The following is a 27,942-nucleotide window of genomic DNA, read 5'->3' as shown; positions in this document are numbered from 1 at the left end:
GCATGGTGGCACGCGTTTGTAGTCCCAGCTACTCAGGAGGAGGAGTTTGCAGTGATCGGAGATCCTGCCACTGCACTCCAGCCTGGGCATTAAAGCAAGGTTCCGTCTCAAAAAGATGAATGTCTCTTCATCTTCTTTTATCCTGTTCTATTTTGTTTCCATACCATGTCTTACTCTGTAGCTCACCATAATTTATTTGTATGCTCATTTTAGGTTTCCCTCAAGTAAAACGTAAACTAATCCAGGCACGGTTTTTGTTGTTGTTCCATTATTTTGAGGGCTGGGCACATAGATGCGCAAGGAGTGCCCAAACTCATCATCTCACTCTTTATACAGCTGGGCAAACTGCCTAAAGTTTCCTCAAGCCTCAGCTTTACTATTTTCTTGAATGGCTAAAACTCACAAAACACATCTAGCGTCAAAAACTTTGCGACCCCGGAAGTAAAAGGTTAAGGAAGGGGTTCACAGGAGAAGGCTATTTCCGTTTCCGTACGGAAGCAAAGGAGCCGACACCATGGCGAAAGCCGGGGATAAGAGCAGCAGCGGCGGGAAGAAAAGTCTAAAACGGAAAGCCGCTGCCGAAGAACTTCAGGAGGCTGCAGGCGCTGGGGATGGGGCGACGGAAAACGGGGTCCAACCCCCGAAAGCGGCTGCCTTTCCGCCAGGCTTTAGCATTTCGGAGATTAAAAACAAACAGCGGCGACACTTAATGTTCACGCGGTGGAAACAGCAGCAGCGGAAGGTACGCGAGAGGCGGGGGCTGCCGGGCGCTTGCGCGTTGTTCCTGACGCTTAGGGCGGTCGCGGGGCGCACATCTGTGGTTGTCTGCTGGTCTCAAAGTGTTCTCTGTGGCTCCGTGGGAAGGGTGGCGTCGCGGCCCACATGTTCTGGTCCCCTCGCCCTAGTTTGGAGACTCTAGGTTCAGCCTTTTGCCTGAGCGTCAAGGTGGAAGATTTTCTTGATAGGCTTTTTCCTAGGACGCTAGATTCACAAGGAAAGCTGTAAGGCCAGTTGGCTTAGTAGTGAAAACTACGCCCTCCTAGCCCAGAAGGCAAAAGTCTCAGCCCTTTGGTCCGTCTGGGTAGCGTTGGTTAATTTGCAGAATCTGAAATGGAGGCAATACGTAATAAATCCAAAATACTGCTTCTCTGATTCCTGCAGCAGCTCCTTACCGAAATTAGTACTGTAAAGTTTCTGGTAATTGTATTTGTTCTTTTCAGCCTTATCCTTATACGTTTCTGGTAGGTAAACAAACTGAAATGTAAAGAGGTTTAAACGACTTGCCAAGGTCGCAGTGCCCATTTCTGGTTAAATTGCAATTGGAAGAAAACGTTTGCTTATTCTTGCACATCGTAGAAGTTCACACAATATTATTATTATGTGTCTGCCTCCTCTTACTGGCCTTTCTGAGGCCCGGGACTGGTTCTTACTCATGTTCAGTGTCAAGGTGCTGTTTCAATACATACAAGGGGCGTTTAACTCATTCTGGTATGCACGTATTGGGGAGGGATGTCCTGGAAGACTTATTGGAGCTATGATTTCTAATCTGAAACCTGGTGGATTGAGGATCAGTAGGTGCTGGGGAAAAAATATTTTTTATTTTGTCAAGCATTCTATCTAGAAATCTCCAGAAGAATATATAGATTGACAATACAAATACAGATAATCTTAATCCACCTTGCAAGCTCTTACTAAATTTTAGAAGTATATTTTGATTATAAAATATGTGAATAACGGGTGATGGTTTTATGGAAAACAACCTGAAAACTCAGCTCCCATTCCTATTTTTAGTGCTTTTCAAGAGAGGCAAGCAGCATAACCATGGTCGTCTTTAGGATGCAACCAGTTAGGCAAAACAAAACACAACGGAAACCATCACATTTTGTACTTTAACTAATTTGAGGCTTTATGGAAAAAGATTAAGCTACTCAAATTTTAAATGTTCGAACTTGCCAGTTTAGATTTTTTTTAAGGAGCAAGTCTTTGTTAAAGAAATCTTATTGATTAGCCAGCTCATTTGGCTTACAGTAATTTAGGTAGAAAACTCCATGTCCAGATGCTTATTTCAATAGATTACAAAGACCGCCCAGTTCGAGTATTCATAGCATTAGTAATTTGTAGTTTCAGTATGTGTTTGTGATATAACTGGTTGTTTCTCAGTATTGTTCTCTCTTTTTTTAACCCTTTAGGAAAAGTTGGCAGCTAAGAAAAAACTTAAAAAAGAAAGAGAGGCTCTTGGCGATAAGGTAAATAAAATTTTTAGCTGTTTGCTTTCTATATTAGGGAATCCTTCCTGATATTTAAGTTGAATTACTTTCTTTTAAAATTTATTATTACATATTTCAGATGTATGAAGAAATACAAAAGTAATATAATAAACCTCTTTGTATCATTTACCCAGCTTAAGAAATAATGCATTAGCAAAGAATGTTGGAAGCCCCTCGTCTGCTTCATAATTGCTTTTCCCTCCGAAGATAACCACTCGTGAAATTTTTGATTATTTTTTCCATGCACTTCTTTTACCTTTACTATGTATGTTTGTGTACCTATACAGTAACACAGTGGTGGTATTTTGCATATAACTTTGTGTTTCAGAGGTCAACACCTCTCCCTGACTTTGGGAATGGGGAAGCTCCCCAGGTTAGGCCTGGAGCTTGGCTCTTGTCATGTGAAGCAAAGATTTTTGGTCGGGCAAGGCTGGGGAAAGGCAGGACAGATCCTCTTCTGGAGTAGGGTGATAAGGGTGTGTTAAGCTTTAGAGCTGGTACAGAGGATAGGAACCTGTGAAAAGTGAGAATGGGGAGTGGGAGGACGGTGAGGATTATGGCAAAGAAAAGAGCAGATAATGCATCAAGAAAGAATTTGGTTGTATTTGTGGTACTCATAAGAAGTGAAGTCTTTATTGAAAAAATTTTTTAAACTACTAAATGCTCATACATTATTGCATAGCTAAGTTATTTTTATTTTCAGTGTATTTATAGTTACTCCTAGGTTATGATTTATTTTTGCAAAATTTTGAAAACATTCATGTCTCCGCCTCCCATTCAAGTAAGTTACCAAATAAGGGTGTTTGAGGAAGGGAAAAAAATGTAAAGACTGTATACAAACTAAACATTCTACTATTTCATACATTCTTTGAATAGTATTAGGTTAAACCATAGAAAATTGTCAATGGTAGACTGTTTTGACCTGCAGTATCCTAGTATGTCAAGCATGTTAGTCTCTTTTTAACTCTTGTTATCAGTCTGTTACAGCAAATTAATGTTATGATCACCATTTGAAAATACCACCATTCTTGTTTTTTGAGATGAAAGATAACTTCTTAAAATTGCCTCCTTTAAAAAATGCTTAAAATGTAATATTTGTTTCATAGAGTAATAAATGCTAGTTTCAGTTTGTATTTTCTTCATAGCTCTGCTAGTGTACATATATTTTGAATTAGTTTTAATGTACTCTTACAATTCTGTGTTCTACTTCTTAGCAATTCATTTACACCATTTCTTGGTCTAAGCTGAGTATGCATGATTGCTGATCCTAACAGTATTCCATAATGTTGATGTACCGTAGTATGTTTAGTCATTACCTTGTTGAACATTTGCCCTGTTTGCTGTTTATTTGCATTATAAATAGGGATACTATGTATTTCTTTGTTCAAATTTCTCCCCCATTTACATTCCTGAACATAAATACCCCAAAGTAAAATTACTAGGTCAATGGATAACAACTAGACTTTTGTTAAATATTTCTGAGTAGCTTCCCGAAAGTATTGGAACAAAGTCATGTACAGATGTCGCTTTGTTATTTTTTTCTTTTATTTTTCTGCTGTTTGATGTGTTTCCCCCTACTAGATACTTATCTTGATCTCTATTTCTTCTCCTTGTTACTTCTGCACAGTTTTAAGCCTTTTCATTCAGTGTTGGCCATTCTTCTAGTATGTGTGTGTCTCTGCCCAGATTGTTAAAAAAAAAAAAAAAAAAAAAAAACCTCTTGTTCAATATTGTTATTAGAATTGATGTAGCAATAGAAGTGGATTGATATGAGGAACAGATTGAGTTTGGGGTTGTTTGTAGCTTTCTGTTATTTTTCTCCAACCGTAATATAATTAAGGTAAAATCCTTCTAAAATGTAATCCCTTCTCTTTTACTTAGGCTCCACCAAAGCCTGTACCCAAGACCATTGACAACCAGCGAGTGTATGATGAAACCACAGTAGACCCTAATGATGAAGAGGTAATGTTAGAAGTCTTAAATTAGTTTGAATGATCACATATAATTGATAAATTATATGTTTTTATGTTGATATTTAAAGTGCTGGCTGGCCAAGTTGCATAATGGACTGATTCAGCTAAAATGTTGGCATATTATCTTATTATTTGGTGTAGATTATTTCGTAATTGAATTTCCCAATAATGCTATAGAAAAATTCTATAAAAATTCTAGGTAAACTTTTACATTTGTCATGTAATCCCTGAATGGTATTTTGGAGGGTTTGTTTTTGTTTTTGTTTTTGATTTTGTTGAGACAGAGTCTTGCTCTGTCGCCCACGCTGGAGTGCAGTGGTGTGATCTCGGCTCACTGCACCCTCTGCCTCCCAGGTTCAAGCAATTCTTCTGCCTCAGCCTCCTGAGTAGATGGGATTACAGGCACCTGCCACCACGCCTGGCTAATTTTTGTATTTTTAGTAGAGATGGGGTTTCACCATGTTGGCCAGGCGGGTCTCGAACTCCTGATCACAGGTGATCTGCCCGCCTTGGCCTCCAAAAGTGCTGGGATTACAGGTGTGAGCCACCGTGCCTGGCCTGGTGGTTTTAAAAGAATTCCTCGTACTATAGACTTTTATAGTATTTGTTAGACATTTTGATACCTAAGAATAACATTTGATGCTATTTTTTGTATTCTCATAAATCTTAGTTTCAAGATAATCTTTCACTTTGCATATTCTCCTTAGATAGTTTGCAACAGTGCAGAAAAAGAAGCAAGATTTTAAAACTATATTTTTAAAAGTTTTGTAAAGGAAATTTGGTTTCGAATGTCTGTTTGCTTTGAAACAGTGCTGCTATCAACATTCTTTCTCATATCTCCTGGTATAGTCATACACTGATTTCTGTCATTCTTTCAGCAAATGTTTATGGATTTACCTGCATCGTATTAGAATCTGTTTTAGGGATTTGAGATCCATCAGTACACAGAATAGTCACACACATACACATACACACACACAACTTCTACCCACCCAGAGCTTACATTCTAGGAAGGGAGACAAACAGTAAACATAATGAAATAAATAAGTTAGACATATGTTAGCCAGTGATAGCTTACTAAAAGAAAATAGGATAAAGGAGATTCAGGACTACCTGGAGTAGAGAGGGTTTGCAATTTTATGTAAGTAAGGTGTTTGTGTGTGTATGCATTTTAATTTATTTTGACATTATTTCAGACTTAATAGAAAAGTAGGAATTTGTACATACCCTTCACCCAGACTTCCTAAATATTCCCTCTTAAATAAGAGTAAGTGGCAGACATGGCGCCCCTTTATTCCTATATATCTCATTTTGTTTTTTATGAGCACAGTTAGCAAAATCAGACATTGATATTGGTATTCAATATTATCTGTTCTATAGATCTTACTCAGATGTCACTAGCTGTTCCAATAATGTCCTTTTTAGCAAAAAAAAAGTCCCAGGTCATACATTCCATTGTAATTACTCTTTAACTTCCTTAAATTTAGAACAATTCCTCAGTCGTTTGCTTTTTGTGACATTGAGATTTTTTGAATAGTATAGACCAGATATTCTATAGAATGTACCTTAATATGAGTTCGCCTGGGGTTTCCTCTGATTATATTCAGTTTATGTACTTTTGACAGAAATACAGGTTGAGTGTCCCTTGCCTGAAATGCTTGGGACCAGAAGTCTTTTTTGTTTTTTTTTTTTTCTCCGAGATGGAGACTTGCTCTGTTACCCAGGCTGGAGTGCAGTGGCATGATCTCAGCTCACTGCAGCCTCTGCCTCCCAGGTTCAAGCGATTCTCCTGCCTCAGCCTCCCAAGTAGCTAGGATTACAGGCACCCAGCTAATTTTTGTATTTTTAGTAGAGACAGGGTTTCACCATGTTGGCCAGGTTGGTCTCAAACTCCTGACCTCGTGATCCACCTGCCTCAGCCTCCCAAAGTGCTGGGATTACGGGCGTGAGCCACCGTACTTAGCTGGACCAGAAGTCTTTTTGGATTTCAGACTTTGGAATATTTGTGATAGATAATGAGGTATCTTGATGATTGGACCCAAGTCTGAACACAGCATTTATTTATGTTTCATATACATCTTATACACATAGCCTAAAGGTAACTTTTTTATTTTTGGAGATGGAGTCTCGCTCTGTTGCCCAGGCTGGAGTGCAGTGGCACAATCTCTGCTCACTGCAACCTCCACTTCCCTGGTTCAAGCAATTCTGCTGCCTCTGGAATAGCTGGGACTACAGGCTCACACCGCCACACCCAGCTAATTTTTTGTATTTTAGTAGAGACGGGGTTTCACCATGTTGCCCAGGCTGGTCTTGAACCCCTGAGCTCAGGCGATCCTCCCACCTTGGCCTCCCAAAGTGTTAGGATTACAGGCATGAGCCACCCCGCCTGGCGTAAAGGTAACTTTTATACAATATTTTTAATGATTTTGTGCATGACACGAACTTTTGACTGTGACCCCATCACATGAGGTGAGGTGTGGAATTCCCCACTTGTGGCGCCATGTTGGTGCTTTATCAAAAAGTTTTGAATTTTGTAATATTTCAGGTTTTGGGTGTTTTTGGATTAGGGAGGCTAACCTGTGCCATGAATATTATGTTAAGTCCTTTTTCAGTACTTCTTACCAAGAGTCACCTGATAATTTTCTCATACTGGTTATGTTTACCTTGATCACTTGGTTAAGGTGGTGCCTGCCAGGTTTCTCCACTCTGAATTTACTGTTTTTCCCTTTGTATGATAAGTAAGTATTTGGGGAGGAGATAACTTGAATGTTACTCCTCAACTTACACTCATTGTAAATCATTTTTTCCAGTTTGATAAGTGAGAAATTGTATATCACTGTAGTTTTAATTTGCAGTTCTCATTTTGAATGAGGTTGAACATCTTTTCATATTTTTTCCCCTCGATTGATTGATTGTGTCTCTTGCCCATTTTTCTACTGGGTAGTGATTTTATATAGGAAAGTCAGGGTAGGCTTTATTGAGAAATTGACCTTTTAGCAAAGACTTGAAGGATGTGAGGAAATTAGCCATCTTTGGGCAAAAAGAGCCCCAGAATGAGAGAACACCCAGTGCACAAGCTCCAAGGCAGGAGTGTATCAAATATGCTTTTTAAGAATAACAAGGAGGCCATTGTGACTGAAATCAAGCAAGGGAGAGAATTGTAGAAGAGGTCCTAGGAAAGTATGATGAAGAGGAAAGACCAGATCAGTGACTTTGTTGGCCGGTATGAGGACTTTGGTTTTATACTTAGTGAAATGAAGAGCCATTGGGTGGGTTAGAATAGAAGAATGATGTGGCCAGGCACAGTAGCTCACGCCTGTAATCCCAGCACTTTGGGAGGCCAAGACGGGTGGATCACGAAGTTAGGAGATTGAGACCATCCTGGCTAACATGGTAAAGCCCCATCTCTACTAAAAATACAAAAAATTAGCCAGGTGCGGTGGCGGGCACCTGTAGTCCCAGCTACTCGGGAGGCTGTAGCAGGAGAATGGCGTGAACCTGGGAGGCAGAGCTTGCAGTGAGCCGAGATCACGCCACTGCACTCCAGCATGGGCGACAGAGCAAGACTCCGTCTCAAAAAAAAAAAAAAAAGAATAGGAGAATGATGTGATCAGACTTAATTTTTAAAAGTAGTTGGCTGCTTTACTGAGAATGTAGCTGGAGAGGTAAGTAGAGAAAGGAAGCTACTAAACAAATCCAGGAAAGAAATGATGGGCTTTCATCATGACCTGGGCCAGGGTGGTTACAATGAAAGTGGTGAGATTTGATCTGATTCTAAATATTTTTTCCCCTGGGTATATTTTGAAATCAGAGCTGCTTCAATTTCCTGACAAATTGGATGCGGAGTATGAGATAAATAGAGGATTCAGAGATGGTATTAAGGTTTTAGACTGAGCAAATTAGAAGGATGAAATGGTCATTGACTAGATGTGGAAGACTGAGTGAAGGAGATTTAAGGGGAAATCAAGAGTTCAGTTTTGCATATATTATGTTTGAGATGACTCAAGAGTTTTTAGAAGAGATGTCAAGCAGGTAGTTGGGATGTGAGCTTGGAATTCAGGAAAGAGGTCTTGACTGGAGATAAATTTGGGGGTAACAGGCATATCAAGGGTGTGTGTACTTAAAGGTTTCCCTAGAATGTTTACCTACCGTAGGATAATTTTGAGTCATGGAATGTGTAAATGTTTAACTTTACATGATTGTACCAAAATATTTTTCAAAGTAGTGGTTGTATCATTTTATACTTTTGTGGTACAAGAGTAGTGTTCCTGCTCATCCACATTCTAACCAACTCATGATGTGTTCAGACTAATGATAAAAGGCTGTCTCATTGTGGTTTGAATTTGTATTTCCTTGTTTTCTAATGTTGAGCATCATTTAATATAAGTTGTTTTCTTTAGAGATAAGCCAGTTCATGTCTTTTGCCCAGTTTTCTATCAAGTAGTATATTTTACGCATTTGTGGAACTTCTCTATATAATTTGGATACCAATTCTTCATACATATTAAAGGAATCTTCCAATTCATGAATTCTCTTTTTATTTTCTATGGTGTCTTTGGAGGACCAGGACCAGAAGTTCTTGATGTAGTTGAGTTTTTGAAAAATTAGCATTTAAAGCTTTTTATGTAATATTTAAGAAACTTTTCTCTTTCCTGTGATCATAAGTTCTTCTTTCCTTCTAAAATAATTAAAGAGTTGCCTCTCGTATTTATTTACTTAATTGTCAGGAATTGTTTTCTGTTTGGTGTGAGAATGGAAACCAGTTACTTTCCTTCCTGTCTCCCACCCCAACCTGTCCTTTTGCATATATATTTTTTGAATTAGTTTTAATGTACTCTTACAATTCTGTGTTCTACTTCTTAACAGTTCATTTATATATAACCAGTTTATCCAGTACTGGTTATATATAACCAGTAGTTATATATAACCGGTAGTTATATTTTTGGAGTAGTGCAGGCTTTCCCCACAATGAATTGTAATGCCATGATATATATCAAATATCTATATATGCTTGGTCTTTTTCTGGGCTATTTGCTTGGTCAGTTTGTCACTGCATCATTACTTAATTATTTAGCTTCATAATAAGTCTTCATATCTATAAGGGCAAAATGCTTCTTCCACTCCTGCCCCTAAATCCCCTCTCTTCAGATGTGTTTTGGCTTTTCCTAGGCCTTTGCTCCTCCATATAAATTATAAATGGCACTAAATCAGATCAATTTGGGGATACGTATGTATGTATATAATATATATTTCTTTACTTAAGTCTCCTTTAAATCGTGAAATGTATTTCATGTATTTCGTAATTCTCTTCATGGAAGTTGACACCTAAATCTTGCTAGAGCTATTCCTGGGTACCTTACAGTTTTTGTTGGTGTAAACTGCATGTCTTTGAAAATTGTTTTGTTTGCCAATTTATAAAAATGCAATGGATTTTTGAATAGTGATGTTCTAACCAGTAGCCTACCTAAATTCATTTCTAATTTGTTGGGATATCATTTTCATTTTTCTGTTTAGATAACCATTTCTGCAAATGACAGTTTTCTTATTTTGACCCATTTTTCTCCCATTTTTGTGCCTTCTAGAACTTCTAGCCTAATGTCAAATAAATAGAAAAATCAATAGTGCCATCTTTGCCACGTTCCTGATTTTCAAAAGAATACTTCCAATGAGTCATCATTAATATTTGTCACTAGAGATAGATTATTATGAGTTAAGGGTTAAGTAAATTTTACTTATTCTTATGATTTTTTTTTTGTTTTGTTTGTCATGAATGAATGTAGAATGTTATTAGATATTTTCTTTGCAAATATTGAGGTGATTATGTGGCTTTTCTCTTACTGCATTAAACGTCATAACCAAATTGGATTTATTAATTCTTTGCTTAGAATTAATTATATCTGTGTTCATGAGTGAGACTACAGTAATGTCCACTTTTCATTCCTAATATTATTTTATTTTGGCTTTTTCTCTTTTTTAAATCAGTTTTTACCAAGCTATCTATTCTCTTAATCTTTTCTGAGTACTTTCTTCTTTGATCCTGTTTAATCTTTGTTTTCTAATTCATTTATATCTCCTTTTATCTTTATTATTTTCTTCTGCTTCCTTTGAGTTTATTCTGTATTTATTGATTTGCTCAATATATATTTTTTCTAATATGAGCAGGTATAGCCATAAAACTCTTTCAGACTACCACTTTTGGTATAGTCCACAAATTTTAAAAGGTACTACTTTCACTAATGTTTAAATCTGAGTGTCTCTCAATGGAAGATTTGTCTTCTCGTAATTTCATTAGTTTTTTTTGGTTCTTTTTTTGTTTGTTTTGTTTTTTTGTGGTTATTGTTTTTACTAACCAAGTTGATGAGGGAAATGAAAGTAGTTCAAGAGTAAACACATCTCAGTTTCTGCCCTGAAGTGATTTCTGACAATTTTATTCAGTTTTGTACTTGTATTTTACACAGGAGAAATCCACTCATCCATCCTCTTCATGTGTCCATTAATGTCAGTCCTTCCTAGTCTGTCTTTAAAGCCCCTGTCAGCTAGGTACTCAGTGTCCAACAGTCCTGCTGATGCTACTTTTAGAATTCTGGCCCAGTAGAGTATTTCTTTGATGTAAAATTATTCCTCTTCTCTGTTCTCAGGTTGCTTATGATGAAGCTACAGATGAATTTGCTTCTTACTTCAACAAACAGACTTCTCCCAAGATTCTCATCACAACATCAGATAGACCTCATGGGGTAAACACATTGATTAATTTAGTTCTTGAATTCTTAATTTTCTTATTACTTCTATTTAAAGTACTCTGTTCAGAAGAGTTAAACCATTAGTTAATTGCCTTAAAGAATGCCTGTCACTAAGTAAATAAAACGTAGCTCTGGTAATATGATGTAGGTTTACTAAACATGATTCTTCAAGATAGGATTTCTCAACATCAACATTGTTAACATTTTAGCTGGAGAATTCTTTGTTATGGTGAGCTATCCTGTTCGTTACAGGATGTTTAGCAGCTTGCCTGGCCTCTGTGCTTTAGGTGCCAGTAGCAACCACACACCACTACCACTACCATCAGTCATAACCATCAAAAATGTCTCCAGACATTGCCAAATGTGTCCTCTGATGGAGCAGAATCGCCCCTAAGTGAGAACCACTGCTTTAGGATGATCAGCCTTTGATAAAAGAGGACACACTGTTCGAGTTTCATGCTTTCCTCAATGTTGCTTTCTATTAATCATAATAATAATTATTTCTTTCCTTATGAATATGTACCACATAAGATTTTTATTCTTTTTTGAAAACTATTCAAAATTTTTGTTATTTTGTTTTGCAGAGAACAGTACGACTCTGTGAACAGCTCTCCACAGTTATACCAAACTCACATGTTTATTACAGAAGAGGACTGGCTCTGAAAAAAATTATTCCACAGTGCATTGCAAGAGATTTCACAGACCTGATTGTTATTAATGAAGATCGTAAAACCCCAAGTATCCTTTTTTTTTTTTTAAGGAGGTTTTCCTGTCCTCTCCCTCACCCCCCTTAAAAATATATTTAAAAGAATAAGGAAATATTGCCTATAACTTTCAGAAAATAATTTTTTTATCAGAAAATTGTATCTCTTTCCAAGACTTTATAAACTGATTTTTCCTTTGTATTCACCAAACATTTATCAGGCACATGCTACAGCCAAGAGATTGTTGTAACTCTTAGTAAAAGATGCAGAGATAAAACAAGAGACAACCAGGAAATTCATAGGTGGAGTAAATGGATATGTAAACTGACAAAATATAGTGTGGATGGTACAATTAAATAGAGAAATGCAGGATATAGTGGGGACCCTGTGACTGGTACAAAGTCTGCCCTGGGAGGAAGGACTTCCCATAGAAAGAGATGCTGAAGCTGGATCTAGATGGATGAGGGTGAAGGAGGGGAATAAGGCAGAGAAAAGCACTCAGTGCAGAGGGACTCCATTTGGAAAGAGAGGAAGGAAAGGGCTGACCTAGTTGGGGATCTGCATATGGTTTGTTGTGGCTAGATTTTACATTGCCAGAGGTGGTATCACAGGATTAAGTTTTTGAGGTAGAGACTTGGGCCCATGTTATGTGTGTGTTCCAGTCTAAAACTTTTTCTGTGAGTCTCAGACCTGAGATGAATGTGTCACCTGAACCCAAGGTATTTCTTCCTGTTGAGATAAGAGATTTGATAAAGGATATCTAGGTTTGTTGTTATTGTTGTTTTATTTATTTATTGAATGATGGCTATGAGTTCAGTAACTTTAAAGATGACCAATTGAATGAGTCATCTTTATGATTTTTAATTTCATTAAAATAAAATTATAAAGAATTTACAAAATAGGGACAAGACTTTCTGTGCTGCCAGAATAACATTTTATTTCTAATATCAGTGAACACTCTTCTCTTTTTTTTTTTTTTTTTTTTTTGAGGCAGAGTCTCGCTCTGTCGCCCAGGCTGGAGTGCAGTGACGCGATCTCGGCTCACTGCAAGCTCCGCCTCCTGGGTTCACGCCATTCTCCTGCCTCAGCCTCCTGAGTAGCTGGGACTACAGGTGCCCGCCACCACGCCCGGCTAATTTTTAGTATTTTTAGTAGAGACGGGGTTTCACCGTGTTAGCCAGGATGGTCTCGATCTCCTGACCTCGTGATCCACCCGCCTCGGCCTCCCAAAGTGCTGGGATTACAGGCGTGAGCCACCGCGCCCGGCCTCTTCTTTTTAAATTAGTGGTTTAAAAGGCTGTTTTTAAAAAATCTAACTTTTATGACTTTAATTGTTATCAATATAACTTACTACATCCACTTGTACTAGTAGCTTTCCAGGAACTACTATAACAAGCTTTGTAATGTGTTTTGTTGTCCATATTATAATTTGGCTTAACTGGATTAATGTACCAAAATATCTAAAATCTCTGGAATACTTAACTACTCCAGAAAAAAATTATTTTTAAGGTAGTTGCTGCCTCTTTTTCTTTTTTTAAACTGCCTCCACAAAGTGGCAAGGTCTGTTTTCCTCTTTTTATTTTTGGCAGTTAAAAAACAACTGTTATCACTTTGAGGCCACTAGTAACTCTGCTAAGAAGCAGGCATTCATCAATTCAATAAATGTTCTATGACTATTTTATCCAGGGTGTTTTATATAGTCACACAAATTTCACTTGTACCATCTATTGCCTTTAAAAAGTTTACATTTTCTGGCCGGGTGCAGTGGCTCACACCTGCAGTCCCAGCACTTTGGGAGGCCTAGGCCAGCAGATTGCTTGAGGTCAGGAGTTTGAGACCAGCCTAGCCAACACGGCAAAATCCCATCTCTACTAAAAATGCAAAAATTAGTTGGGCATGTTGGTGCATGCCTGTAATCCCACCTACTTGGGAGGCTGATGCACTAGAATTACTTGAACCTGGGAGGCAAAGGTTGCCATGAGCAGAGATGGTGCCACTGCACTCCAGCCTGGGTGACAGGGCAAGACTCTGTCAAAAAAAAAAAAAATGGTGATTCCTAGAGACTTAGCATGGGTTCAGGAATAAAAATCACAACTCCTAATGATGACATATGGGGGGAAAGTTGAAAAAACAGGATTTAGCCTGTGGGAAAGTAGATTCTAGGAACATGGCGTCTTTCTAAAGACCATTGGAGGGGCTACTGTGTGGAAGAGTAGTGCTGAATGGTGAAAGTTAAAGGGATATACTTTTTTGACTTATTCTAAAATAGAATTTCATCAGCTGTCTAAACTGTAGAAACCTAGTAGTGGCTTTGAGTCAGGGCAGCTGTGATATCAAATACAGATTCCATTATTTTCTAGTTTTGTGATTTTAGTCAAGTTTCTTAGCCACTCAATTTCCTCATTTTTTAAATGTGGGAAATAATACCTATCTTTAGAGTTCCCACAAAGATCACATTAAATGTATTATGTTTATAAAGCATAGTGTCTGGCACATGGTAGGCATTTTAGTAAATGTGGTATAGTGAGAAGCATGTAAACTTTATCTGTACAGACCTACATCCTCTATTCATTATTTCTAAATGGGGAACTACTGGTATTTGAGGTAGGGTAATTACTTGTGCTACACTCTTGGCAGCTTCCAAGATGGTTTGCATTCCTGGCCTTTGGATTCTAAATGCCAGTAACACCTCAGTCATACTGACAAACAAAATGCCTCTGTACATTTCCAAATGTGAGCAGCTATCAGCCGAGGGCTTAAGCTAGGTGCAGTCCCACCGTGGTTGAGATCCGCAGTTGCCTTAGTCTGATTTACTTAGGCTAATTTACTTGACCCTCTTCAGCCTCTTTTCCTCATTACTGAAATAGGCATGATGACTCCTGTTTTATGTGATTTGTGTTAGGGATTAGCAGTAATGTAAATAAAGCCTCTTGCACAATGCAGGTACATGGGAAAAGAAGTTATTTAGAAACTGGTAAGTTTGGGTTTTGTACTTTGCTTTTGACACAGACCACAATTTAGTGGGAATGTTCTAGAAACTAAGCCTTGATTTGGGCGTTGGAAGAAATGACTTTTATATCTCCTAGACCCCTTAATAAATACTTTTGGCTGTATTTCATGAAGTTTAGCCTGTGGTGAATCTTTTAAAATGATAGAATTCAAACGTTTGCTGATAATCTGATACATGGTAGGCACTACTATCAAAAAAAAAAAAAAAAAGATCTGCCTGCAGTCCCAGCACTTTGGGAGGCTAAGGCAGGTGGATCGCTTGAGACCAGCCTGGGCAACATGGCAAAACCCTTTCTCTACAAAAATTAGCTGGGCATGATGCCTGTAGTCCCATTTACTTGGGAGGTTGAGGTGGGAGGATTGCTTGAGCCCGAGAGGTTGAGGCTGCAGTGACCCATGGTCATGCCATTGCACTTCAGCCTGGGCTGCAGAGTGAGACCGTCTCAAAAAAAAAAAAAACAAAAAAAAATTCCCATCCCTACCTAAGTTTTAATACATTAGTTGGGAAGAAAGGTGTTTTCCTAACTCAAATAAGTGATGAGTGCCGTGGTAACAGAACTGAGAAGATTTAGATCTTAATTCTGACTACATAAAAAGGTGACATTTGAAGTAGACCATAATAGATGAGTAAAACGTTGCAGGTATTCAAAATAGCAGAAGCAAAAAATGCATGCTAGGATTCACATATATAGTACATAAGACTGTGAGTGCCTACCAGTTAGGAAACAGGCTTGATATGGGCATAGGGTAAATAGGTTGAAAAGGTAATTTGTGGCCACATTATGAGTCTGATACTAATGTCTTTTTTCTGTAGATGAGTCTGTGATGAGAGTAGTATGAAATTAGCTACAGCTGTCAAGACTGTGAAGGTATCTAGTTTGTTTTTCACTTAGCATGTGAGAAACTATGGTACAGATATAATGAAACAGCTGAGTCCCATAGCTGGTTACTTATAGAACCAAGGCCTAAGTCCAGACTTGATTTTACAGTCTGCATTAGGAGATGTACTTGAGATGGTGAGAAAAAGGTCAGACCAACCTCAATACTACCTTAATAATCTACGTGGAAAATCTTGAGGACCTCACTAAGACAATAAGGGTAAAGAGGATGCTAAGTGAGAACTTCTGAAGGTAAAAGCAGTTAAGATTTGGTGGGAGAGGGAGAAGTTGAAGATGCCATAGCTTCTAATCTGGAGGAATGAGTGTTGATGCCATTGTAAAAAGATGGCAACATCTGCTTTGAAAGATACATATTAAATGCAGATAGACTTGAAACCATCTGATTCTGGCCTATTTAAGTTGTTGAATCAGATGAAATGTGTTTGAAAATTTCTCCTAAACTAGAAAAGCATAATACAAAGTGAAAGCCCTGTCTATTGTCATTAATATGCCTGCTTGTAATGCCATTAAGCAATAGCCAAGAATTACTCATGAAAAGTAAAGGTGTTTCAAGTGAAGGTCAGATTGTGCCACAAACTTGAAGAATATTATATAGGTAGCAACCTTAGTTTGCAGCACCCAGGACTTCTAGAGTCCTTGGGCTCCTAGTCCTGCTGGTTGTAGGTAGGTGATCTCACATTTCATTTGTAGTTTAGCGTGTCTAGCATAATTCTCAGTTCATGGGAAATGACAGTCAGTGAATGGCTATTAATTGGTTCGTTGATTATAATTTGGGGTACAGTAATCCTAAGTAAGGGGTGATCTCTTGCAAAATACTAATAACCTTAATTTCATAGAAGAAAGTTTAGGAGTCTGGTCTCATGGGATGTTATTCAAAGTTGACAGCATATATCGTGACCATACAAATGTATAAAAGTGACATTTTGGGGTTATACATCTTTAGAACGTGGAGGTAAACTCATACTCTATTTGCAGTGTTACATGATTGTAGAATCACATCCTATTTTACTCCTAAGAGTAGTGGTCAATTAAATAGCTTTTTTTCACCTACTTTAGTTTAGGGTACCTTAAGATACCCTATTGAGCGTGATTAACTATTATATTGTAAAAAGAGAAAAAAAGGACTACTCTAGGTTAGTCTATATTCTTGAAAGATTTTGACTGATTTTGAGCTTTTGATATGGTAGGAAAATGTCACTTCAGAGGAATATGTACATCTGCCTATTCACTTGGGTACAGATTTTAGGGGCCTTTGGATGTAGAGGACCAGTTATTTAAACAAATAGATTTAGATTACAGAGTTCAATGTGTTTTTCTTAACTTTTATGAACAGATGGACTTATTTTGAGTCACTTGCCAAATGGCCCAACTGCTCATTTTAAAATGAGCAGTGTTCGTCTTCGTAAAGAAATTAAGGTAAGTTTTATACATTTCCTTGATTGGCATTGATCTCTTCACAATTTATTTGATTAATAGATGCTGTATCTTATAGCTCTAATTTATTTTAATAATAGCATTTGTTCTCCTGATTAGAGCAGTTTTTAATCTATCAGTTCTCTTGGGAGACTGTGGTTAAGTTACAGCCGGCAAGCAATAGTCTTCATTACTATGAAGCACGTTGATTTTCTAATAGGATTTTTTTGTTGTTGCATTCAGTGCATATTAAAATAATTTTAGATACATCTTATTTCATGGGTTTGATAAGCCATCTGTGGTAGTTTGTCACTAAAAGATAAATTTTTCAAATTTGTCATGTAAATTTTGATACTTGAAATTGCATTGGGACGTATTGCCAATTAGCTTAGCTCATTGTGATATTTATTTTTCATTATTTTTCTAGAGAAGAGGCAAGGACCCCACAGAACACATACCTGAAATAATTCTGAATAATTTTACAACACGGCTGGGTCATTCAATTGGACGTATGTTTGCATCTCTCTTTCCTCATAATCCTCAATTTATCGGAAGGCAGGTTGCCACATTCCACAATCAACGGGATTATATATTCTTCAGATTTCACAGGTGAGGAAGGTAAACTCGTTGAACTTTGATTTCAATTATGAAATATATTTTCAACATGAACTAATTTTCCAACATATTGTAGCAAGTATCATACAAGATAAAATGAATTATCTTTTGAACCCTGTCATAATGTTAAACAATAGCTCATTCAGACTAATTTAACTCTTTTTATCTTTGAAGATACATATTCAGGAGTGAAAAGAAAGTGGGAATTCAGGAACTTGGACCACGTTTTACCTTAAAATTAAGGTCTCTTCAGAAAGGAACCTTTGATTCTAAATATGGAGAGTATGAATGGGTCCATAAGGTATGTGCTTATTGTTTAAAAAGACTAAGTAATTTTTAAAGTATGGGATAAGAGGGTGGGAGGAGAGAGAGCATCAGGAATAGCTAATGGATGTTGGGCTTAATACCTAGGTGATGAAATGATCTGTGCAGCAAACCACTATAGCACGTTTACCTATGTAACAAACCTGCACATCCTGCACATATACCCTTGAACTAAAAAAAAAAAAAAAAAAAAAAAAACAACATCTGGGTCTGGTGATTAACCTTGGCTCATCTGAAGTGTAAACATTAGTGGTTCTCAAAGCGGGACCAGCACCATTACCTAGGAACCTATTAGGAATGAAAATTCTTTGGCCCGCAGACCTACTCGATCAGCAATTTAGGGGGTGGGGCCCAGCAGCAGTCTGCTTATAAGCCTGTGTTATATGTGACTCTACTACATGTTTCTTGAGAACTATTGATAGTTTTCTTAGAAGTTTGGAGATCATCATCTTAAATCATAAATGAAAACTTTTTTGTTGTTGTTGTTTTGTTTTGGACGAGTCTCAGCTTTGTTGCCCAGGCTGGAGTGCAGGGGCGCCATCTCGACTCACTGCAACCTCCGCCTCCCAGGTTCAAGCTATTCTCCTGCCTCAGCCTCCCGAGTAGCTGGGATTACAAGTGTGCACCACCACACCGGCTAATCTTTTGTATTTTTAGTAGAGAAGGGGTTTCCCCGCGTTAGCCAGGATGGTCTTGATCTCCTGACCTCATGCTCTGCCTGCCTCAGCCCCCCAAAGTGTTGGGATTACAGGTGTGAGCCACCGCGCATGGCCTAAAACATCCTTTTCTATCTAGTATAAGCAGTACTTCACTTAGTAACATTTTATTTTAAAATCACACACACAGAGTAACTGCCAACATCTTTTATAATAGACCGAAGACTGACTAATTCAGGGTCTCACACAAACCCAGTTTTTCAGCGCTAGTGTTACTTATGAAGATCTAGGGACGTTAACTTACTATCTTACCTGAATTGTTAATTATATTTTTGTTTTGTTTTCTTCCTCCACTCCCTTGCTTTCCACTTTCAGCCCCGGGAAATGGATACAAGTAGAAGAAAATTCCATTTATAAAGTACTGAGAGAATAACATTGGATTTTGCTGAACAGGCCTATCTTGAACTTTGGTAAATTATTTTTGACAGAATACTCTTTTCAAAATGGCGTTTGCTGATTTCAAAAACCTTTCACGTCTGGACGAATTACCAAATGCCATGAATTGCCACTGTATGTTTATGTAGAAAATACAAGTAAAAGTTATTTTGATGGCTTAGGTTTCCTTAAACTTAGTTCTCTTGTTTTTGGGTAACTGTGAATAATTAAGTTGGAATCAAGATTCAGATTAACTTTCCTATTTGCATAGAACATATGAGAGGAATAAAATGGTTGGTAAATATTGGCTAACCCTTGATTTTTATACCAGATTAATCTTGGATTCCCAGTGTCTGGCACAGTTTTAATAGCTTAAATGGAGGCCAGGTTTCTGGATGTTTTAACATTCTCTTAAGCCTTCAGAAGGGTAAAAAGTTTAAAGCAAAATGATCTACCAGGGTTCAAAGCAAAGTTGCAAATTACTGAAGCTAATCTTTGCTTCCTGATTTTGAGGTTTTTGGTTTTTTGTGGCCACGTTGTGGGGAGCTTTTTTTTACCTCATTACATGGTGCTGTAGTACTCCATTCAGGCACTGAAACAAAGTTAACCCTATAAGTAACTCATGGATGGAAACCCATAGAACTTAACAGCCTCCTCCTGACCTTAAAAGAATAAAGGTTCACAGTTTACCTTTAATTCCCTAGCAGTCTTGCCAGATGTATGGCATAAAGTCATGTGAGAAGAGTAGGTGGAAAAAACTGTACAAACTTAACCCCTTCAGGTGTTCAGAACAGATTAATATACCATGTATTTAATACCAATAATAATGCAAAATAAAAGTTTCATACTAAGTTTTATTGTATGCTGCTGCCAGTGTATATAAAACAATTACCCTTGTGAAATAGAAATTCATGAAAATTCAGAGAGGTAGATGTTAAGGACTGATGAAAGAAGTTTGTATATTATGGCACATGTGTTACAGGGATAAGCTTTTGTACAGGCTTCAAATGTAGCTCTCTTGAATATTCACTGGATCATAAGGAGTGGTTTGGGAAACCTAAGATGGGAAAAAAAAAAAAAAGGTGAGTTAGGGTAAAGTATCAAAGAACATAGTTTTTAATTTTTTTCATGAATAACGTAAGAGAAACAGGATGGGAAATGCCTATGGTGCAGTAAGAGTAAAATCTTTCCCTTAATTTTCACAACCACTCTGATGTGTAAGTCATTCCTGTTTTATAAACAGACTTACAGATTAACTTGCTAAGATTACTGCCAAAATACATTCTGTATATAATAAAAAAGGTTAATAAAACTCTCTTAAATCAAAAATCCGAACATCCTTAGAAAAATGAGCAAGAGTATTTATTTAGCAGGGCAGTTTGGCAGTATCTAGTGAAGTAAAAGATGCAACCACACTTCTAGTTACCTAGATAAACCCAGACATAGAGAAACATGTACAAGGATACTGACTGTATTAGTATTTTAACAGCAAAGAACTGAAACAGCCTAAATATAACTCCGTATGAGAATGGATAAACGAAAGTTTCTACATATGATGGAATACAAAGCTATTGTAAGTTATGCCTTAAAAAATAAGTTATGTTTTCAAACCATAATATTTCAGTTTAATAGAGTATAAACTAAAATATTTAAAAAATCAAAACATTAAATTGAAAAAAAGTGTACTAAAAAATTAAAACATGAGCATACTAACTTTAGGATTAGTTATTGATATGGAAAGGTACAAAAGTGTTAATCTGAGATATTCTGTGACAAAAATGTTGAAAAAGCATAAACAGAATGCTGTGAAAAATGTTTAATCTCACCTAAAATAGTAACAAAAAAGACTAAGGTTTGTTAGGACTCAAGGAAAAAACATTCTCATGTTTCTAGTGGAAGGCCAAAGTATTATATTGCCAGGGGATATCAAGTACAACGTTGTAAAAATGTTAAACGTTCACTCCTTTTTACTTCTAGAAACTTAATAGAGGTACTAAGAATATATAGATGTTCACCAAAATCTTCACCTCACTGTAACCTCAAATTTTGGAAACTTAAATATTCAATGAAGTATAATTCCATCATAGTTTAGTACAACCATTAAATATCTTGTTTACAAAGAATATTTAATGAAATAAATTCACCATTTAAAAAAGGCAGAACGAAAAACGGCAAATACTGATCCTTAATTTTTTTTAATTGAAACATTTTCATGGCACCCATTGTTGCCTATGTTTTTTAAAATGTTTCGTACAAAAACTACCTTAATTTTACATGTGTTTCCTCATTGTCAATAAGCCTGTCGTCTTATCTGCATTTTTTGTGCATACATGTTCTACTGATTAACAGTTTTTAATCCTGTATTATTTCTTCTATTTTGTTTTGTGTAAAAGAGGAAAAATTTCAAAAGCTGGAATCTCAAAAAAAAATAGTAAAATTTCCTCTTAAAAGGAAATACAGGGCCAGGCACGGTGGCTCATGCCTGTAATCTCAGCATTTTGGGAGGCTGAGGTGGGCAGATCACCTGAGGTCAGGCATTCGAGACCAGCCTGACCAACATGGAGAAACCCCGTCTCTACTAAAAATACAAAAATTAGCCGGGCGTGGTGGTGTGCACCTGTAATCCCAGCTACTCAGGAAGCTGAGGCAGGAGCACTTGAACCTTGGAGGCAGAGGTTGCAGTGAGCTGAGACTGCGCCATTGCACTCCAGCGATAAAACTATATTTATATACATAACTCCAATGTAGATTCTTTACATTCATGCCACTCGGTGTAGGTCCAGTACTGTCAGCATCAGTGTAGGTGGGCAGTTGTAAGAAATGCAAGTTCTAGGGACTCACCTCAGACCTTCTGAATTAGAATTTGCATTTTAACAAAGTGATTTGCATATATTCAAGCTTGAGAAGCAATGCTTTGATGCCCAATTATTCTTCTCCTAGCCCAAACTGCTTCGAATCTTAATATCCACAAAGCTGTTTTCTTATACTGCTGGGATTAATAGACATTATTTTACCTTCTGGGTTCTTACCCCAGCCATATTTTTAAACTTGAGCAATTCATTTAAACACTTATCTGTAGATTCCTATGAAGTAAAACTATTAACAGCTGCCCAGTATTTTATTCAAATGAAAATAAACCACTGTAAAGTGAATACAAGAACTGAGGTTAAAAAAACAATCATTAATAAACCATAAAAATATGAAACTTCCAAAAACTATCATGAAGAATTAAATGAATAGTACCAGAAACAAAGGATATTATAATAAACTGTTAAATATGAAAGTGAATTACTTCTTCATGTGCATTTTTGTGCACATGACACCTGTTTTCAAAGGGCTTTTTTTCCCCCTGGTATTTCAAAAAACTTAAACATCTTAACCAATCATTGTATTTACTGGAAACATGTACTTATACAGACTTCCTGGACACTCCCAGGTCTACTAAGCTTAATTAAGGAGGGCACAACTATGTAACAAGGTATTTTAGGAAGCAGCTTCCTGGACTTTGGAGAGTCAGAAAGTTAGTAAGGGGTGTGTGCCATATACAAAATCTTTTTTAAAAAAGTACTATTAGTTTAAGTTTGCTTCTCATAGGTCAATACTAATGAGTACATTCCCGAACTAAAGTACTAAGAATTTATAAAAGGCAGCACCCTTCAGTTACATTTTAAATGATCCAAAACGTTTTTGGTCACATCTCTTAAACTAACATACATTTTGTACACATGACATTTGATCAGGAAGGCACAAATTAATGTACTGAAGCATGCTTTAATAAAGCCAACAGGGTCTTTAGTTTTTAATTCTCTGAAATTCAGTCCACTGTCTGTTTGCCACCAAGAACTTATATACTGCATTTCCTTCATGTTTTATCTTTAATCTAACAAGTGAAAACAAAATATAAAGTCTGTTCTACCTCAGTCCAAACGCCTCTACCACACTGGCTTACTCAAAATTACGTCTGACTTTCTCTTGCATTTCCAATTCCCAATCTTTGCTATACTGCTCTACTGGGCAGTTATAGCAATATAACTATACTGGGTTCAGTTAGAGCAATAACATCAAGAGTTAATCCAAATCAGTTGGCAGTACTTTAAGTTATCCCCATAAACATTGCAGATTTTTAAAAAACTGTCTAAATATTTGCCAGGTACACAAAAACAAAACTAGTACTTGGGGACTCCATTAGGCCAATGCTCTAAAAAGTAACACATGGCTTGTTACAGCAGTGGGATTTTGTAGTAACTCTCCTATACCGTCTTTATGGTTATTAAATCCTCTACTTAACCTTCTTTATGGTAAAATAGAAACGATTAGCCTTCATGGCTACTAAGTCAGCAAGTTTCATGAATCCTCACTTTCCTTGCAAAACAGAAAAATACTGGAAATGGAGAGCCAAAGGAAAGGGCATGGGATGATCTTTTAAGTGCTGCAAAGAAAGAGAAGACTAGTTATTCCTACAGTGTGGGTTTTTGTTTTAAATTTAAGGAAACTTACCTTTGAAAGATTCATTTTACTACAAAAAGGAACAGACTTTCTGGGGTCTGAAGGGATTTGTACTTGAAGATACTCCAGTCAGCAGAGGGTCATGTTGAGCATTCTGCAGACAGAACTGTTTCAAGTCTGCAGCTGCCTGGGAAACCTATACATAACAAAGAGCAGGGGGAAGTGCCAGATGGTGAGAACATTTTAATGAAGGTTTTCTCAATCTTTGGAAATATTGTAGTTACAATAAAACAGTACTTCTCTTGCTTCAAAAGAAGATACTATATAATAATTGAAGACTTAAATCAAATAGTGACTCTTTTTTTTTTTTTTTTTTTTTTGAGACGGAGTCTCACTCTGTTGCCAGGCTGGAGTACAGTGGTGCGATCTCGGCTCACTGCAACCTCCGCCTCGGTTCAAGCTATTCTCCTGCCTCAGCCTCCTGAGTAGCTGGGACTACAGGCGCACGTCACCACGTCCAACTAGTTTTCCTATTTTTAGTAGAGACGGGGTTTCACCATGTTGGCCAAGATGGTCTCTATCTCTTGACCTCGTGATCCGCCCACCTCGGCCTCCCAAAGTGCTGAGATGACAGGTGTGAACCACCACGCCCAGCCTAGTGAGCTCTTAATACTTAAAACCAGTGCTTGCAAATAAGACTGATTTAATTATGTTTTCTTTTGCTTGGTTACTAGAAGCATCAGATGACTGAGTACAAACAGTAGAATTATGTTTATTTTTGCAAAGCATAGCACATCTTGCTTATTAATAATAGGCTGTTCAAGTGCAAACCTGAGGGTACTTAACATCTTGTTTCTTATTAAAAACATTAAGGGTTAAACAAAAAGCAATAACATTCTAGCAAACTATTATTTTGTCTTGAAAGCAGTATTAGTGGAAAAATGCTACTGTGAATGAACATAATGTGGGATAACTAGCACGTAATTTAGAAAAGCAAACACTAAGAATGCATTCAGTATACTGATCCTCAAATTTATCAGACCCTTATACTGTCTTGCATTTAAACTAAAACAAAAGAGGCATGCATTCATTCACTTAGACATCTACTATTTCTATATATATACTGCTAAGGTGATGTAGGATATAAACAAAATAACCATAAAGCCATTGAAGTTCCTTAAGTCCTGTTTGGGTGGCTCTGTATATGTATATTAACAAATCATATTTAAGGCAATAGTTTCTTAAAGGCAGGCTGCTCAGAAAAACTGTTAAATTGAAGTTTGCTATCAGCCTTTCAGTCACATGACACTGGGCAGAAATCTGTCACTGTCTAGTTTAATAACATTAACGGAACCGTTCAGACGTGGAACATGAATGACAAAAACATGCCCCAAAGGCATCTAATATCTGAAGTCTTGAACTGAGATTTAAAAAGTGGGAGAAATACTCATTTATTTTATTCTCAGTCTTTATCCGCAAGTAGGCTGGGAGCAGGTGTCCAGTCCATCCAGCTGGATATGTGGCCTCAGGGAATTAATAGCATCACAAATGCTCTCTATACCAAGAACCCCTGCAGATTACAGCTGCACCTCCAACCTAATAATTCATCATCCTAAGATGAATCTAAATGCTTATCGAATCTATTTGTGTGTTTTGCTTATACAGCAGTCCAGGGTAATGAGTTCCATAGGTTTATTAGCTCCTTGTAAAAGAAGTATTTTTACAAATGACTACACCCCCTCATCCCCCGCCTTCCAAAAGAAGTGTAGCTAAAGTAGGGTAACAATGGTGTCATTTTTCACCAAATAGTGTAACCGTGTTTAGTGTTTTCATTCATATTAACCAGCAGGAAGCATAAAGAGTACCTGTTAATTTTCTATTTAAAGTGTAGGTGGGGTCCAATGTAACTCCCTTTCACAATTTTCAAGCACCACTATGTGCCGCATATACTTACAGGCACTAAGAATACATAAGAACAGCCAGAGCCCTGTTGTTATGGAGCTAACAGTTCAGAGAAAATGACAGACAAGGTGCTCTGTAGTAAAATGAATAATCTTTTAGATGGTGACTGGGTGCCCACCTAAGGGAAGGTGTCTGAGGTGACACTGAAGCTGAGATCTCAATGACAAGAGATCCAGCCAAATAACCATCAGTGAGAAACAGCATTCCAAACAGTGAGGAAAGCTGAGACAAAGACTCTAAAACTGGAACAAGCTGCTAGCCCCTAAGGCACTGTAACAATCACCATCCAGGAGGTTGAAACCCTGTAATCCTGTCCTAATTATTAGTGCCCCTTCTCACTCTCAAAAATGTCCTGACCTACCTATGACAGTTTGTCAAGCACTTATGTTAAGTTCTATCAATTGTACTCACACATAAAGGTTAAAAGTAAGATTGTGCTAGTTTAAAAATCTCACAAAAAAATCACCTAGCCCAGTCATTGATAAAACAGATACACAATGTTAAACCACATTTAGCAACATGTCTAAAGAAAAGCTCATTAAAAAGTACAAAAGGGGATGCTCCCCTCCTTGCTACAGCCTTAACATCAGGCAGTAACTCCAAAACCAAATCATGTCTGGTGCCTTTAATGATCCCGAACAGAACCAGAAGTCTACTGAAGATTTAGGTAGGATCAGTTTTGGGGGGTTAGGGGAGCAGCAGCTAGGGTTTTCAAAGGTTCAAAGTCTGAGAACCTCATGTCATTTTCTTTGGAGACTAAAGATGTACAATTTATTGCTTTCACTATCCCACCCCCATTTTTTTTTCTTGGTCCATCCTATCTATGATAAAGGCACACCTGAATGACATTTAATGGTTAAGAAATAAATGATTTCGAATTTCAGAGCCAAATCCAGCCAAGACTGACTAGAAACCACTGTGATGAGGTAAGAATTGGGAGAGTAGAGAAATGGATTCCAAACTGCAGTGAGGTCTACAGCATTTCAAGGACTGGACGTGAGGGGGATCCCACACCAAGACGAATGAGAATTCCCTTCCCTTCTGAGTTGACCACAACTGAGTAAGCTAGGTCCCTGACATTTCTAGTTAACAAAACTAAATGGGAGACTCTCTCTCAGGAGGATCCTGCACCAAGACGAATGAGAATTTCCCTTCCCTTCTGAGGTGACCACAACTGAGTAAGCTAGGTCTCTGACACTTCTAGTTAAGAAACCTTAGAGAACCTCTCAGTTCACAAAACATTTCGGGAAGTAATAAAGACTAGCCTGATGAGTATAAAATCAAATCATCTTAGGAACTGGCTGCTTTTAACAGGGCACATGATTTACATTCTTGTTTCTTTTTTTAACTGCAGAAGTGTTTCACATGTAGCCTGACCTATTGTACCAGAAAGAAGCCAATCCATTTAGGACTGTAAAAATCAGGAAATACTTAGAACAGCACTTGAATGTCAAGTTATTCTATCAACACAGACAAAAGGCTTTTTCTCCCAAAGTACCCCAAGACAAGGCAAATACTAATCAGACGCCAAAATAAGACCAGTAATTACCCACAATAATCATTTTCTCCGGCATGCGGACCAGTCGATATCCCCAAGGTCAAATACGAGCAAACTGTGCCATAGGTATGAAATGCACGCTTTGTTCGAGGTTGTACGGGGCACTGACCGGAACTTTACACTCCACGATCGTTTCGAAAAATGCTTATTTAATCCACAGTTTAAGTTATGCAATAATTCGCTTAAAAGTATGTGTTCAACGGACAAGAGAAGTTGAAGGTAAGAATTTAATACTAAAGGAAGCAGGTTTGGGAAAGATAAAATGGGGGGAGAAAAGTCTGCTCTGAATCAAAAGTCGGAAAATACCCTGTCCGATGAGAAACAGGAGGCTGGCAAAGTGGGAAAGGAAGGGTGCGGACAGCGCGCGGAGGCGCAGCTGTTGGCGAGACCAGCCGAGAAGGCTGCCAAGGGAGGTAGAGACGGAGGAGGACCGGAATGCCGGCCACGGTTCAACCCAGGGGCCAGCCCGCCTCGGAAAGTTCTGGGGCGGAAAGGCAAACTAATCGTCCCCCTAAAACACAGCGTAGACCCACGCGGCGCCTGCTCTAAAGCTGGCCGCTCCCCAATCGCCGCCGCCGAGCGCGCGTCCTCTCCAGGGGAAGCGAGGGCCGGCGCGTGTCCCGCCCGCCCCCGCCAGCTGGGCCGCCGGATCCCACCCGCCGCCGCCGCCTTCCTCCCGCCTCGGCCGCCCGCCCCCGCTCACTTTTACGCGGTTGAGTCCGGCCTCCAGCCGGAGCTGTTGAACCACTTTCTTCATAGCGGCGACGCTGGAGGAGCCAGACATGGTGCACGCGACGGCCGGGCCGATTCGTGGGTCGGTGGGTCGTGGGCCGTGGGTCGGCGGGGCCAGACAACTCAGCGGCGCGCGGCGGGGGCGGGGCTCCGAACTTTGTCTCTAAGTTTCCGGTTCTGTGCTCAGCGGCTCCACCCTCGGTGCGCAT

The 27,942-nt window shown here is 38.1% G+C and overlaps 2 protein-coding genes across 3 annotated transcripts; one reads left to right on the top strand and one right to left on the bottom strand.

The window, feature by feature from the left end:
* Positions 1-39: 39 nt before the first annotated feature.
* Positions 40-19,886, top strand: RPF1 (ribosome production factor 1 homolog). Its single transcript, XM_004026048.5, has 9 exons — positions 40-742; positions 2,190-2,246; positions 4,149-4,229; positions 10,879-10,974; positions 11,565-11,718; positions 16,926-17,008; positions 17,433-17,614; positions 17,795-17,921; positions 18,976-19,886. Exons 1-9 carry the CDS (start codon positions 515-517, stop codon positions 19,015-19,017), a joined length of 1,050 nt encoding a protein of 349 aa, XP_004026097.1. The 5' UTR covers positions 40-514; the 3' UTR covers positions 19,018-19,886.
* On the bottom strand, positions 19,872-27,942 carry GNG5 (G protein subunit gamma 5). 2 transcript variants are annotated; one of them, XM_019022923.3, is made up of 3 exons: positions 27,705-27,844; positions 23,533-23,677; positions 19,872-20,092 (listed from the first exon to the last, which is right to left on the bottom strand). In XM_019022923.3, exons 1-2 carry the CDS (start codon positions 27,783-27,785, stop codon positions 23,552-23,554), a joined length of 207 nt encoding a protein of 68 aa, XP_018878468.2. In that variant the 5' UTR covers positions 27,786-27,844; the 3' UTR covers positions 19,872-20,092; positions 23,533-23,551. The 2 variants fall into 2 exon arrangements, with proteins under 2 accessions (XP_018878468.2, XP_055207419.1); XM_055351444.2 differs by lacking the exon at positions 23,533-23,677 and having other exon boundaries at positions 27,705-27,942.

The sequence above is a fragment of the Gorilla gorilla genome, chromosome 1 (genome assembly GCF_029281585.2).
Source record: "Gorilla gorilla gorilla isolate KB3781 chromosome 1, NHGRI_mGorGor1-v2.1_pri, whole genome shotgun sequence".
Taxonomy (NCBI): domain Eukaryota; kingdom Metazoa; phylum Chordata; class Mammalia; order Primates; family Hominidae; genus Gorilla; species Gorilla gorilla.
This window is presented reverse-complemented; position numbering and strand designations above follow the sequence as displayed.

Excerpts from the sequence above, each read along its gene's own strand:
- RPF1 (XM_004026048.5), top strand. The coding sequence starts at position 515 with ATGGCGAAAGCCGGGGATAAGAGCAGCAGCGGCGGGAAGAAAAGTCTA. Across the intron at positions 11,719-16,925 it reads TGAAGATCGTAAAACCCCAA|ATGGACTTATTTTGAGTCAC; the intron begins GTATCCTTTTTT and ends TTTTATGAACAG. Across the intron at positions 17,615-17,794 it reads ATATTCTTCAGATTTCACAG|ATACATATTCAGGAGTGAAA; the intron begins GTGAGGAAGGTA and ends TTATCTTTGAAG.
- GNG5 (XM_055351444.2), bottom strand. The coding sequence starts at position 27,942 with ATGCGCACCGAGGGTGGAGCCGCTGAGCACAGAACCGGAAACTTAGAG. Across the intron at positions 20,093-27,704 it reads CCGGACTCAACCGCGTAAAA|GTTTCCCAAACCACTCCTTA; the intron begins GTGAGCGGGGGC and ends TTCCCATCTTAG.